The sequence below is a fragment of the Oreochromis niloticus genome, linkage group LG10 (assembly GCF_001858045.2).
Source record: "Oreochromis niloticus isolate F11D_XX linkage group LG10, O_niloticus_UMD_NMBU, whole genome shotgun sequence".
Classification (NCBI taxonomy): domain Eukaryota; kingdom Metazoa; phylum Chordata; class Actinopteri; order Cichliformes; family Cichlidae; genus Oreochromis; species Oreochromis niloticus.
In genome coordinates this window covers 14101424-14114619 of record NC_031975.2, presented here as the reverse complement: position 1 = coordinate 14114619, position 13196 = coordinate 14101424, and the positions used below count along the sequence as shown (strand labels likewise).

The 13196-nt window shown below is 40.3% G+C and overlaps 1 protein-coding gene across 2 annotated transcripts; it reads left to right on the top strand.

Annotated features, from left to right (window-relative positions):
• The first annotated feature begins 1280 nt into the window (after window positions 1–1280).
• Window positions 1281–12134, top strand: slc43a2b (solute carrier family 43 member 2b). Of its 2 annotated transcripts, XM_005472225.3 has the most exons (15): window positions 1281–1372; window positions 2218–2523; window positions 4745–5039; window positions 5185–5240; window positions 5325–5401; window positions 7408–7500; window positions 7844–7977; window positions 8137–8333; window positions 8430–8573; window positions 8709–8726; window positions 9322–9454; window positions 9622–9754; window positions 10248–10321; window positions 10436–10559; window positions 10636–12134. In XM_005472225.3, the coding sequence occupies exons 2-15, from the start codon at window positions 2364–2366 to the stop codon at window positions 10795–10797; spliced, it is 1800 nt and encodes a 599-aa protein (XP_005472282.1). In that variant the 5' UTR covers window positions 1281–1372; window positions 2218–2363; the 3' UTR covers window positions 10798–12134. The 2 variants fall into 2 exon arrangements, with proteins under 2 accessions (XP_005472282.1, XP_003446863.1); XM_003446815.4 differs by lacking the exon at window positions 8709–8726.
• Window positions 12135–13196: the final 1062 nt, after the last annotated feature.

Sequence of the window (13196 nt, the reverse complement as noted above, 5' to 3'; positions counted from 1 at the left end):
CACTAAAAGCCACAAGATGGCGTTAATTCTATTAGAAAACAGCAAGTTCTCATTGTGTGTGCCACAATTTAAAAGATACCAGATATTTTTGTGGTTTTTACCTTAAGATTAACAGTTAAACATACAGATTCGGCCCCTTGTTGAGACAGTAAACAATGTCTAAATGATTAGAGTATTTGACACAAATGTAACGTGTGTGAAGCAAGCAAGTCAATAAATGGTTTTGATAAGGCTTGGAAAAACAGTGCACTTGTGATTAAATGTACTTGATGTGACTGTAAAGAGTTTGTCAATAACTGTAAAGTAAGGCTGGGCAACTCCGCCTTGTGATGGGCCTGCTGATATTCAAACAGACTGATTAGAGCTGAAAATTAGAGATGAGAGATCCCATTAGTTTAACTGTTTTGCAGATGAAAGGTTAAAAGAGTGCTCTCAGTGTGAGATACTGAAGACTGTAACAACACAAAGTAGCACATCAGTGTTTAGGCAGATATGGTCACAGTGGTCACTGAATCATTGAGTTGCCTATTGATTAGAGCTGAACCACAGTCCACTGCAGGGGGACAAACTCAAGCGTCCAACCTGAAAAACAGGTTTGCTGATATAACTCTGACATATTCGGTGTAAACACGTGTTAACTTGCTGTAACCAGATCAGTTTTTTCATTTAACCGTGTGCTTAAAATTAAACTAAAAATTAGAATCAATATTAAAAATGAAGCAGCGGGCACATCCTGTACAGGAAATAAAAACTGCAGATCATTTAAAGTGTTATGTGTACAAAAACACTCAATACAAGACTTGCTCAAGAGGGTTTTGGTCAGTTATGCTGAAGCTTTAGTTAAATCAACTTTAAAGATTTAAGACTTTAAGTTTAACTTTTACTGTTGCTGAATTTTAACATAGACTTCAATGCAGGATTCTTCTTTCATGTTTTCTTTTCTCTAATTTCTTAGATTAACATAAGTAAACAGGGGGCATAAATACTGAAATAGAGGAAGTCTGCTCTTATTTTTTATCAACTGATGCAGACAACTGTCATATCTCCTGTCATTTCCTGTAAAATCTGTTTATTTAGACACAGTTTTGTTCTTTTTTCTTCGTGATTCATCGCATTTTATTAAAGAAAACTAATAGCTTTAGACCCACAATTATTAAAATTATATAACTATCTGGTGACAAAACTGTCAACAAAATAAAGGCGGGTTGGAGTGCAGACATACTGCAGGGTAATTGCAGGGTAATGTCAATAGGGGGCGCTATGTGAGGGCCACGCGGGTATATAAAAGTGGATTTTCACAGAAACCAGGTTACTCAAAGCCTACCACAAGGCATCACTTTGAAGCTGGAAGGAGCAGCTCTGAGCCGCAGTGGTAAGAAATTAAGACTCCCTGAACATGTCAAAGCAGATCTGTAATTTGCTTTGAAGTTTGCTATGGAGAGTGGATGACTGAAACAGGAGTGGGAAAGTGATTTCATTTTTTAATTAAATGAAACATTCAACAACATCAGCTACTACAATTAAATGATTTCCAGGAGTGTATTCTCGTTTGATTTGGTCATTTTTATTGAGGCGTACAACTAACTCTGCAGCTCTGCAACTAGTTTCATTCTACTAGCTGAACAGACAGTGTGTGTGTGTGTGTGTGTGTGTGTGTGTGTGACAGAGAGAAAGGCTGGCTGTTCCCGTTGATTTGTTTATTGTTTGTCTGGCTGTGGATGTGCCACACTAATTGCAGAGAAAAGCTGCGGTTGGATGGGCATGAGGGGCCATGGGGTTGAGAGGGCAGTAAGAGAATCCCGTTTTCTGTGCATGTCCAGTTTAGACCAGTTTGCTTTTTCCAGAAATCAGCAGAAAGTCCACTATGGGTGCATGTATTATAAGTGCCTGTAATGTAATGTAAGGTCTTCGTCTCATGATGTCATAATCTTCCTACAATGACAAAAGTTAATCATTCACCACTTAATGTTGGTTGGTTTAGAGCTTAGCGTCTTCTCTGTATCTAACTAACACAGACACTTTAAATTAATCAGAAAAGTGCCACAAACAAACAGCAGAGATTTCCATGCAGTGCAGCCAGCCTTCCTCTGCTGGGTTCGAAGTTAAGTGATTGATCTTGTGATCCTATAAAAAGAAGTGAACCTTTCTTTCTGTCTGTCACAGTGATAGGCTAACTGTAAGACCTCCCCCCCTCCTCTTGCGCTTTTCTCTTCACAGATAAGTGAGCTGTGATCCTTCATCCTGAGCGTCAGTCAGGGAGGTTCTTTCTGCACTTCCAGCTACATCCTCTTTCTCCCTCTCTCTTTCTTCGTCCCCTAAATTTCTCCCCTCTTGCTCCTTGCTTCTGTCTTTAACTTTCAACCATGGCTCCAACCCTGGCCACAGCATTTGCCAGGCGCTGGTGGATGGCAGTGACTGCTATCACTGAGAATCTCCTCTTTTCTGCTGTGCTGCTGGGATGGGGATCGCTCCTCATCATGCTCAAGTCAGAGGGCTTCTACTCATACCTTTGCAGCGAGGAGGGTAAGTCGAAACTCTTGTGTTTTATAATTACCAAAATAGTTATGACGAAGCCTTGTAAAAAAAAAATAAAGAAAAAAAGGGCAATTGGATTTTTGACTTAGTTTTTGGAAAGCACTATGTCTTTTTTCTTTATGTGCGCTGAAATATCCCAATAAAATAAGGATTAAGTGATAGACAGCAAGGTATTATTCAACAGATGTAATACGACACTACTGTTTTCTGGCCTCTTCCATTCTTTAGGAAGAATGAGGGGTTTTTCTGTCAACTGTCATAACCTGTTTTAAGGACTCAGGAAATTAAACCTGAGCAGGCAAATTAAATAAAGAGCAGTGTAACAGGTAGGTCAGTTGGTCTAAAGTGAAAGTATAAAAGGTTTTATGGTGTAGTAGACTTGTTGAGAGTCAACTGATAGACCAGTGATGGACTGATCAGTTGATCCTTTTACCTGAGTCTGTATTGTTTAAAGCTTGTTCTCTTTATGTCAAGAGTCCCACACTATGACAAAAGTTACACCAGGTACTTTGTGTTGTTAAGAACAAAGGTTGGATTGATGCACTCAGCCTAAGTGACCCCGGTGTGGTCTTTTAAAAGAGAATAAACAAGGGGAATGTGAAGGAGGACCCCGGGTAATACTGTGTGGCGTGATAGAGGCCTGATAGAGGTGAACATGTTAGTATCCACACTAAGTCCTGGAGCATTTATAACATGCAGGAGGATGTTTTACTCACCTCTGCACCAGTGGCTAATATTAACATTCAGTCATAAAACTTGGCTGAAGGCTGTCCTATACACATTTACCGGCAAAGTAACAACACTTTATAGGGTAGCGCAAATGTTTTAGCTGTGAAGTTGTGCACGCTCACCAGTCAAGTAACAGTTGGGCAATAACTTCCTGGAGAACTGCCACAGTCATCTTATCTTGTTCTGATGACATAAGAGAAGAAAAAAAAAGGAGAACAGCAGCAAGCACCAGCTCAGCTTTTTTCAAACATGTGACGTGACTGAGGAACAAAGTAATCAGCAGGAAGCATTTATAGCTGGTAATAAGTGAGTTTAAAGTTCAGTGACAAAGGGCAGAGAGGGTGAGATAGCTAAAGTGATGAGCAGTAGAAATCAGGAAACCGTAAAAAATAGAATGGCGAAATGGAAAGATAATGGCCCTGCATAGACTGGCACAAGAAGCACATATTTGGCATTTAAAATATATAGACTCCACTTTGTGCTTTGTGTTTCGTAATAAACATTTTATGAATTTTAATTATGAAATACAAGATCACTTCAAATGAAATAAAGCAACAGACATCAATGCATTTATAAGCTGCCTTTTCTCGTTTTGGGTGCAGTGTTAGTGCAGGGTTCAGTGTTAGCTTGGTGCCAACATCTTAATGCCTTTTCTAGGCTTTATAAGTCATTTTGCACCAGGATGCCCAGTTAAACATTTTGCTATACATGCTACAGAGACACAGTGTTGGGTATTAACTGCACGTTCAGCAATATAGTTTGCCAATCAGCTGCTCCCGTCAGCATTGTGTCCCAGTGATTCAAAGGGTATGAGATGCTGATCTGTCTTCTTGGGGAAGACTTTGGCACTTGGTCATGAAGTGCGTCACAGTGTTTCACGTTGGGATGCCACACACACACGTTTTCCTCCCAGAGATAACCGGTGCCTGATAGCACTGGAAGAGCGTGATCTGGAAAGCTAATGCTAAGAAGGTTCAAAGCTGCAGCTCCCCTCACTTCATCACCTGGACGTCTTCTGGACTTTTGTACTTGTTCACATTATCTCCTTGCAGGTCCTGATAATGATGTGAAGTTTATTGCAAGTGCTAGCTTATCACGTTTTGTTCATATCATTCCAAAGTAGCAATAAAATCAAATTGCATCCCATATTATAATCTTTAGGGGCAGTTTTTTATTTCATGCTGAGGTTCACAATTCATCTAACTGGCTGTGCACATGTGATTGCTATGTATTGATGTATTAGAGATATAGGTAAACTATCTCCCAGAAGAGAACCTAAAAATTTCCTGATTATCCACTACACTGCATCTTAGTTGGGTGGTGTTTGTTTTTTCGCAGCATTATCCAAAAAAAAGCCTAACTTCTAAGGGAAAAGGGCACATTGTGTCAGCCTGAAACATCCAAACTCATTGAATATCTTCCACTTGCATCATTCCTATAAAACTTATTATATTCTTCCAACTTTTATCTCGATCCTCAGGTAACAGCTCCAACTACAATCTGTCCCAGTCTCATTCAGCACAGGCGTCTGATGAGTACACTTACGACTATGAAAGTGAGGCTGGTGTGGTGGGTTTGGGAGACGGTGTCGAGATGAGGCCCCTGGTCCCTATGGATGGGCCCCTGAAGATGAACGGCTGGCTGATCTGTAAAGAACAGGATGAGATGCTGAACTTGGCTTTCACAGTGGGCTCCTTCCTCCTCTCAGCCATCACGCTGCCATTGGGGATTGTCATGGATAAATATGGGCCTCGCAAACTGCGACTGCTGGGAAGGTAAGCAAAGAAGGGAAGAAACTATCCAGGCTTACTGTGATGTAACATATGGAAAAAAATACACGTGTAGTCATAAATAGAGTTTTAAAAAGAACAGCTTTAGTTAGCTTGTTATCAGAAGTGTGACACAATCATATATTTTCAGCACCTGCTTTGGATTGTCCTGTCTACTCATCGCTTATGGAGCCTACAAACCAAATGGTGAGTTCATATGAACAACAGTCTTTTTTGCACTGTAACATTTCCAGCACTGTATGGATTATAAATATTTACTTTTTTTTGCAGAACTCTCCATCCTTATCTTCATTGCTCTTACTTTCAATGGCTTCGGGGGCATGTGCATGACCTTCACCTCTCTCACAGTAAGTGTGCACACTGATGTGTGCTTTATAATCCTTGTTCCATAGAGTCCTTGCACCTGCTGCAAGATGTTTGTCCAGATGTATGTTTCTATCTACACAGCTCTTTGTCTTACTCGCTCTGTTATAATAGCCTGTTGGCTCCCTGCCTTCTTGTCTGGCATTCCACCCTGTCTCCTGTTTAGTTTCCTTTTTTTTTTTACTTTGCCTTTTTTCTAATGTTGAACTACAAGTTCCTAGGGATTACCCGGCCAAGTGTCAGATAGCAGGGAAGGGAGTTGATTAGAGGGAGAGAAAGTGCGACAGCATGGCTCATTATCACTTTCCGCTGCATCTATTATTGTGCTTCACAAAGGACATGAAGGAGGAATCAAGAATTTCTCCTATTATCCCTTCTTTCTCTGTTCTTGCAAAGACTTAATGGACTTGCTGCACTAGAACCTAAACACAGAAATTCCCATTTTAAAAAAATAAGCAGCATCACTCTTGGAAGTCTAAAACTTCAGTTAAGAGCCTAATTCCTGAAGTCATATCCTTCGATGTAGTTCATCAAATTTCACAGATACCTTTGGAGCAAAGAAAAAGCCTTTATACCCGAAACAGTTTAAATGTAATCAGCCCTACAGGCAAGGATACAAAAGCTGAGATAAACAGTCTAAAGATCATCATTTATTTGCATTCTTGTCCTACAATTATCCACCCCGCTTCTTCTCTGGCCTTGACATCAGTTCAGCCTGCAGTGACTCACATGGGAGTCCAGTTCTCTACCATGGTGATGCTGTTCACTGGAGAGGGCCTCTGCTCCACTAAATCTCCCAGTGAAACATCCCAATTCTATACCAGTACTGACTCTTGCTGTTACATCTCTCATTTCTCTTGTTGTATCTCTCATTAGTTGCTGCCATGGCCATTCATGTCAGTGTTATAGTAAAACCTTGATTTAAAGAATTGTTTGCTCCCTTTACTGTCAGTCTCCAGAGGTGGTTCATAAAAAGATGTGTTCCCCTCACACCAAGTTTCACTTCATCTCCTCAGCAGCTCAATTTACAAGAAAGCCTCGGTGTCGGGTTAATCATTAGACACAACCCTGTTCCTTGACTGCTTGTCCGTGACTTCTCCGCAGACCTTAAAGCACTCGTTCTCAGCTGAGGAAAGTTGGGTAACACTCAGCTGCCCTCAGCAGCCACTACTGGCTCAGTGCCAATGTCAGCTCACCTTCCCCGCTCTAGGTTTCATCCAGCAGTTGCTAGTGCACAGCACCTTTAGTCATTTAAACTCAATGAGATGAGTTTTCAAGTTATTCCTGATGAAAGTGTTGGGAAATCCCGGTAACCTGGGTGCACATGCCTTCTCAATTTAGCACTCAAACACTACCGCATACCTCTTCCTTAGCTTTCCCCGCTCTTATGTAATTGAATGAGCTTGTTGTTGTTCAGTCTCCTGAAAACAGAACAGCTTGTGAATGCCTTTGTATTCGGATGCTTTGTCACCCGCTGTCTCCCGTTTTGGCTTCCAAATCCATTTTTCTTTCTAAGGAAAAGTATATTAAAGACATCTTTATGTCCTCAAATGTCACCTCACCTCAGCCGACCCGTCCGATTGTTTCAGCTGTAAAGAACTCATCAGCAGTGTCGTATGTTGGACAGCTGTGTGTGTTATGTGATGCTGTTTTATATTTACATACACTGAGGTGGGCTGGTTTCATGTCACTTTCTCTGATGTTCGCGCCGTGGTGCCAAGTCTGCTTACTAATTGGATCTTACTGTAAACTGTGACCCCATTGTCAGTAGGTACCAGCCTCATAGTGCCCCAATCTGCACCCACACCCCCTAACTCCACCCCCTCCCAAACTAAACTAAGTGCAGCTGCACAACAGTTCAGCTCCCCATTTTTTCCTTTAGATGAGATATATCTCATCTCAGTTGGAATCTAATGCAAAAATCTAGAGAACAAAAACACTGTGAAGCTCATGGCCTCTTTCCCTGTTTCTTCTTTCGTTTCTTTTCTAGCTACCAAACATGTTTGGGGACCTCCGTTCAACCTTCATCGCCCTGATGATCGGCTCCTACGCATCCTCTGCTGTCACTTTTCCTGGCGTCAAGGTAACAAACACTGAAGGCTACGTATTTTCTCCTGGCACCTTAATCTTGGCAATGAAGGCACTTGCCAAAATCTAGAACTGGTCCACAGATGGATTATCGGAAGTATTAGGAGAACTGGTTCTAATTCTCAGGATGGGTTAAAAGCAAGGAGTGGGTTTTCCTGCCAATTAGTACAGGATAACTTTGATTTTGTCTAACCCAATTAACAAAATGCACCGTAAGAATCATGTGAGAACTTAGTATTCCCAGACAGGTTTGGTCCAAGAACTGTGAAAATAACTGTCTTCTCTATGTCTTTTTTTGCACTGTACTTTGTATTTATTGGCCCTTGTTTTGGACACAGGTGATCTATGACTTTGGCATACCATTCATCACTATTCTGGTGGTGTGGGCCGCCTGTGCAGGACTGGTTTTCATGAACTGCTTCTTCAACTGGCCATTGGAACCATTCCCAGGCCCAGAAGATATGGACTACACGTTAGTAACACACATGCAAATTGATTACATTTTAATTGTTCAATTCCCCCATGGTCCCATCTCTTTTCCACTTTTCTCTGTTACCCTTAGCATAATCCCCTCTACTCCCATTCTTGTTATCCAGTCTTGTAATCCCTCTCTCATCCTTTGCTTCCTCAGCGTGAAGATCAAGTTCAGCTGGCTTGGCTTCGACCATAAAATCACAGGTCAGCAGTTCTACAAGCAAGTGACCACAGTGGGCCGTCGTCTGAGTGTGGGCACCAACACAAAGCAAAAGGACCTGACTACCAAAGATGGAAACAATCTTTGTCTCTCTACTATGGACCTGGAAATGGAGTGCAAGCCACAAGAAGAATGTAAGACTGCAGTATTATAAACCTGAACCTATGTATGCACTTTTTACTTAAATCCATTTAATTTACCCTTCTTCGTTTTTCGTCTCTCCTCTGCAGCCCAGTCATTCTTTAAAACTATCATCACCCCGATTTTCCTGCTCAGTCTAGTGACCATGTCTATGACTCAGCTTCGTCTTTTGTTCTACATGGGAGCCATGAACAGTGTCCTGGAGTCACTCACCGATGGAGACCTCAACACAGGTCAGTTTCTCAACTTCTCTTTGCTTGAAGTTTGCACTCATACATAAACATCAATGCTTTTGCTGTTTCTTTCTCAACATATATGAATCATAACTTGAAAGCAGTTTGGCTTACTTGTTTTAATTGGATTTTCAGTGGAAAGAATGGAAGTTGGTAAGATAAGAAGTCTTCTGTATCAGTAGATTACTAAACCATTCGACTGTTACATTTCAAGGTGAAAACACTTATAATTTAGAAACGCATCACAGCAGTGATTAGTACTATTCAATGCTGTGAATAGTACTATTCACAGCATTGAATAGCACCTTTTTTAATAGCTAGTTATTTTATTTCATCAGTTGACCTTGGCTGTTGTTTTGATCTTTCATTCTGCTTTAATCTGCACGGAATGACCATTTACTGTACTTATTAACTAACTTTGCCCGTTAGCAGCAAAGGGTGCACGCCATATGAGCAGTTTCACGTGATGCAGTTTCCGTGTATCATTACTCCCTTAGCCCATAGAAATAACCCACACAACCTTACCCCCTCCTAATAATAACATTTTATTGACTTTTTTTTAAATTGACATTTCCCCTGCATCAACCATTGTTCCACTCAATATAGCACTAATACTAGGTGCTAAATATTAACTATACTGTCATATTAACCAAGTCAGTATAGGTATATTCTTTCAAACACTGTCATTGTATTTTAAACTTTCTCCTTATCCTTTTATATTGTATGCTCATCCTGATCTCTTTTTCAGTGAGTTTGTACTCTTCCATCTTTGGGGTGCTGCAGCTACTTTGCCTGATGACCACCCCTGTGATTGGTCAGATTATGGACTGGAAGCTGAAGGACTGTGATGACGGACAGGAAGACAAGGAACCCTTAAACAAGTATGTCAAATATTAGTAATCCATTGCAATGCAGGACAACCCCACTTTGTTAAATTCTCAACATTTCTAGACACAGAATGTGATTAATATAGCCAAAAGCAAAGGTTATTGTGACATCTGTGACTGAAAAATGACCTCTCCTCCTTCTTTCTGATTCAAACCTGAAGAGGAGAAACAAAGACCAAGCGCAGAGACAGAAAGATTCAGAAGGTGACCAATGCACTGCGAGCATTCTTGCTCACAAACTTGCTTTTGGTTGGATTTGGGATCACCTGCTTAGTGCCTAATCTCCCCCTGCAGGTGAGTAGTCCTTGAGTTTACCAACATTGTTCACACTTAACACTAGATGTAAATTGCAATCTCCGTTGACTGCAGTTTATAGTACACTGCACAGTACAGTTAGACTTTTAGGTGTTTATGTTTATTTTCTTGCAAAACAAAGTGAAAACAAAACACCTTTACTGTTTAGCTTAGCTTAGCAGAAATTCTAGAAATAGATGGAAAAGTTATCCTGGCTTTATTTAAGAATGATCAAATCAAATTAGCAGCTATGAAATAGCTGCTAATTTGATTTTTAATAGCTGAGACCTGCTAGCCATGATCAGCCATACTTAGTTGTTAGCTAAGTGTTAATAACTAAGACTAGCTAACAGCTAAGATTAACCAGTCTTAGCTGTTAGCTAAGTAAGAGTAAATAGATAAGAGTAGCTAATCTTTTAATCTAATAGACTTGATGATTGATCTTCTGAAATGATAATGAATAAAAATTTCTTATACTTTTATCTTTCCCTAGATTGTGTCATTTATCTTACACACGGTGGTGAGAGGATTCATCCACTCTGCTGTTGGTGGCCTTTATGCTGCTGTGTAAGTCTCACACATGCATACACACACACACACATATTATCTTAGTCTTCTATATGTGGATGCAGCTTCACACTAAGATGCTAAAGATGCCTCCCGTGTCTTGTGTGTCCTCAGGTATCCCTCGTCACTGTTTGGAAGTCTAACAGGGATGCAGTCTCTGGTCAGTGCTGTGTTTGCTCTGCTGCAGCAGCCACTGTTTTTGGCTATGATGGGACCACTGGGTGGAGATCCACTCTGGGTATGGATATGCATACACATGAACACAATCAGAGATTCAGCCCTCGGGCATGGCTAATTCTTGTAATGTCCTCCAGGTCAATGTTGGACTCCTTGTACTAAGCATGCTGGGCTTCTTGCTGCCTCTCTACCTGATCTGGTACCGACGGACTCTCTACAAAGAGCAGCAGCTGAAGGATGACAATGCTAAGATCTACATCAAAATCAACGGCTCTGAAATCCCAGAGGCCTTTGTCTAGAGAAAAGCAAACATAGGAAAACAAAAGAAGGGATGAAGAAGATTTTGAGAAACATGGGCAATCACATGAACACAAGAAGCTGGTTGTAAAAGGAAAACTGAAATGTTAAATATCACAATGAAACATAATGTTTTTGTACTTCTCTATACATTACACAAACCAACGGACTTATATGCCCATTTTCCAAATGCTACAAAGATAAATAAACCCAAGGGTATAAACACAGAGGGCGAAAAGAAGAACAAGAGAGAGAAAAGACTGTGAAAGGAAAGAGGCAACAGCCTCTGTATTCCCCCAAATCCTTCTCTGACGTCTTTTTGCATCCCCTCCCCAATGAGCCGCACACTAGTGCAGCTCACTCCTAAGACTGCTTTCAGTATTTCTCACACGACCATAAAAAGGATGATTCTTCCTCTGTGAAGCCCACGCGTCATTCAGAAAACCAGAATCTGTTTTTCTTTTCTTTTGTTTTTGTCATACTTTGACTTAAAATCAGCAAAGTACCACCTTTCTGTTCACCTGCTGCATTTTTGCTGTACAGTAGATTTTGATTCAGTGCTGTTAAGGAGTAACAGAAAGGGGAGAAGAGCCTTTTTGCTGATGTTTCTCAAGCGAGTAGTAAAGACAGTCAGGACAATAATTACAGAGGTGGATTTTTGTTTTCTTAAAGCTAACATCTGATTACAGTACAACTGTAGCTTAGCGCGTCGTGTAGTATTGATGAATGTCAGTATTTTGAAGGTTGTAATCTATTAGGACATGAACCAATCTGTGGTGTGTTTGTAGACTATTTATTTTACTCTTTGACTTTAGTTTTTCTATTTATAATTTAAATTTAGGGTGCATTTCGATGTCGAATATAACTGAAGGTTCATCACACATATCAGTGAAAACAGCTTTTCACATTACCATTTACACATCGATGTCAATACAAATAAAAAAATGAATAAATTAGCTACAGTTCAGATGCCTTACCTTAAAGTCAGTATTTGGTCCAGTCTGTCCACCTACTCTTGAGAGAAATACAGCACTTTTACCCTTCTTTCAAAGCTCAGTTTGACAGTTCCCCTTCATCTCTTCAGCAATAGTTCTGCTTAGCCTTAAATTTTCCTGCCTTCGTATTTCTATTTATTTTATTTTACACTCAAATTTCTTGGCATATTTAAGTTGCTCTCTGCTGACAACTACTTCTGTGTCTGACTGTATAATGTGCTGTTTGCATAGAGCTCCTCCTGTCATGATGTAGGGATGTTTTATTGTGCAAGTTTGTTTAATATGAAAAAATCTGCCGAGGTTAATAAAGACTCTTGCTTTTTTTCACTTTTTATCAGACTGTACCCAGTGTCTGCGTGTAATTCTCATCTGGTTGCAGAAGTTTTCTTTTCTACCTTGAAATCTGTTCTATCCACATTAAGGATGAGAAATGAAATGACCACTGTGGTCAATTTTGGGATTTTTGTCTGAGGCAATTTGTTTGGTTGATTGGTTGGTTGGTTGTGGAATCTTTAAATGCAAGATGAAAGTCGTCTGATGAAGTACTTTCATCACCACCTTTCATCAAACTTACAGCCTTGCAATCACTTGCTATTCCAGAACATATTTATTGAGACTGGTTGGAGATTGGTTTTTGATTGTTCTGCAACCAGCCAGCAGGGGTCAGCATTAGGAGCATATTCCTGCACTGGAGCCAGCACCAGAGGAAGTAGGCTGGGTAGATTTCAGCTCATAGTCCTTATAAACCCTTAATTACAGTTATGTTGCATTAATTTTGGATATACATCCTAAGATTTAAAAGTAAATAGGCTATCTTAAATATTTAAACCAAATCAAAACATAGATACAGTTCCACAAACCAGCTGACATAATTTAAGGTTTTAAATTAGCCTTTGTGCACAAAAGTGCCCAAACATTTCCAAACACTGAATAATTTTCACATCTCACTGAGAGGAGTTCTGAGCAGTTTTCTCACCAGATGTTCCCGCCATACTCTCACTAAATGTTTCCCTTAACCAGGTCTGGCAGCACTCGGCTCTGACACCTGATACTACACTCTAGCAGATGGTTGTCACTTGACACCTCAGCTCCTCTCATCACCTGCACGTCACTCACATCTGGGAACTCAGTGTAAAGAAGGCGGTGGACTCCCAGATAGATAGATAGATAGATTGATAGAGAGAGAGAGAGTGAGAGAGAGAGAGAGATAGATAGATAGATAGATAGATAGATAGATAGATAGATAGATAGATAGATAGATAGATAGATAGATATTACAGGAGGTAAAGGCAATCCCAAAATGACACAGGAATGAGTGGATGCTGGCAGACTGTTACAGATGCGCTATAAATACAGAGGTACTCCATCGTTACATAATTTTAGACTCACACATTCGCAATCACATC

Excerpts from the sequence above, each read along its gene's own strand:
- slc43a2b (XM_005472225.3), top strand. The coding sequence starts at position 2,364 with ATGGCTCCAACCCTGGCCACAGCATTTGCCAGGCGCTGGTGGATGGCA. Across the intron at positions 5,040-5,184 it reads AAACTGCGACTGCTGGGAAG|CACCTGCTTTGGATTGTCCT; the intron begins GTAAGCAAAGAA and ends ATATATTTTCAG. Across the intron at positions 7,978-8,136 it reads CCAGAAGATATGGACTACAC|CGTGAAGATCAAGTTCAGCT; the intron begins GTTAGTAACACA and ends TTGCTTCCTCAG.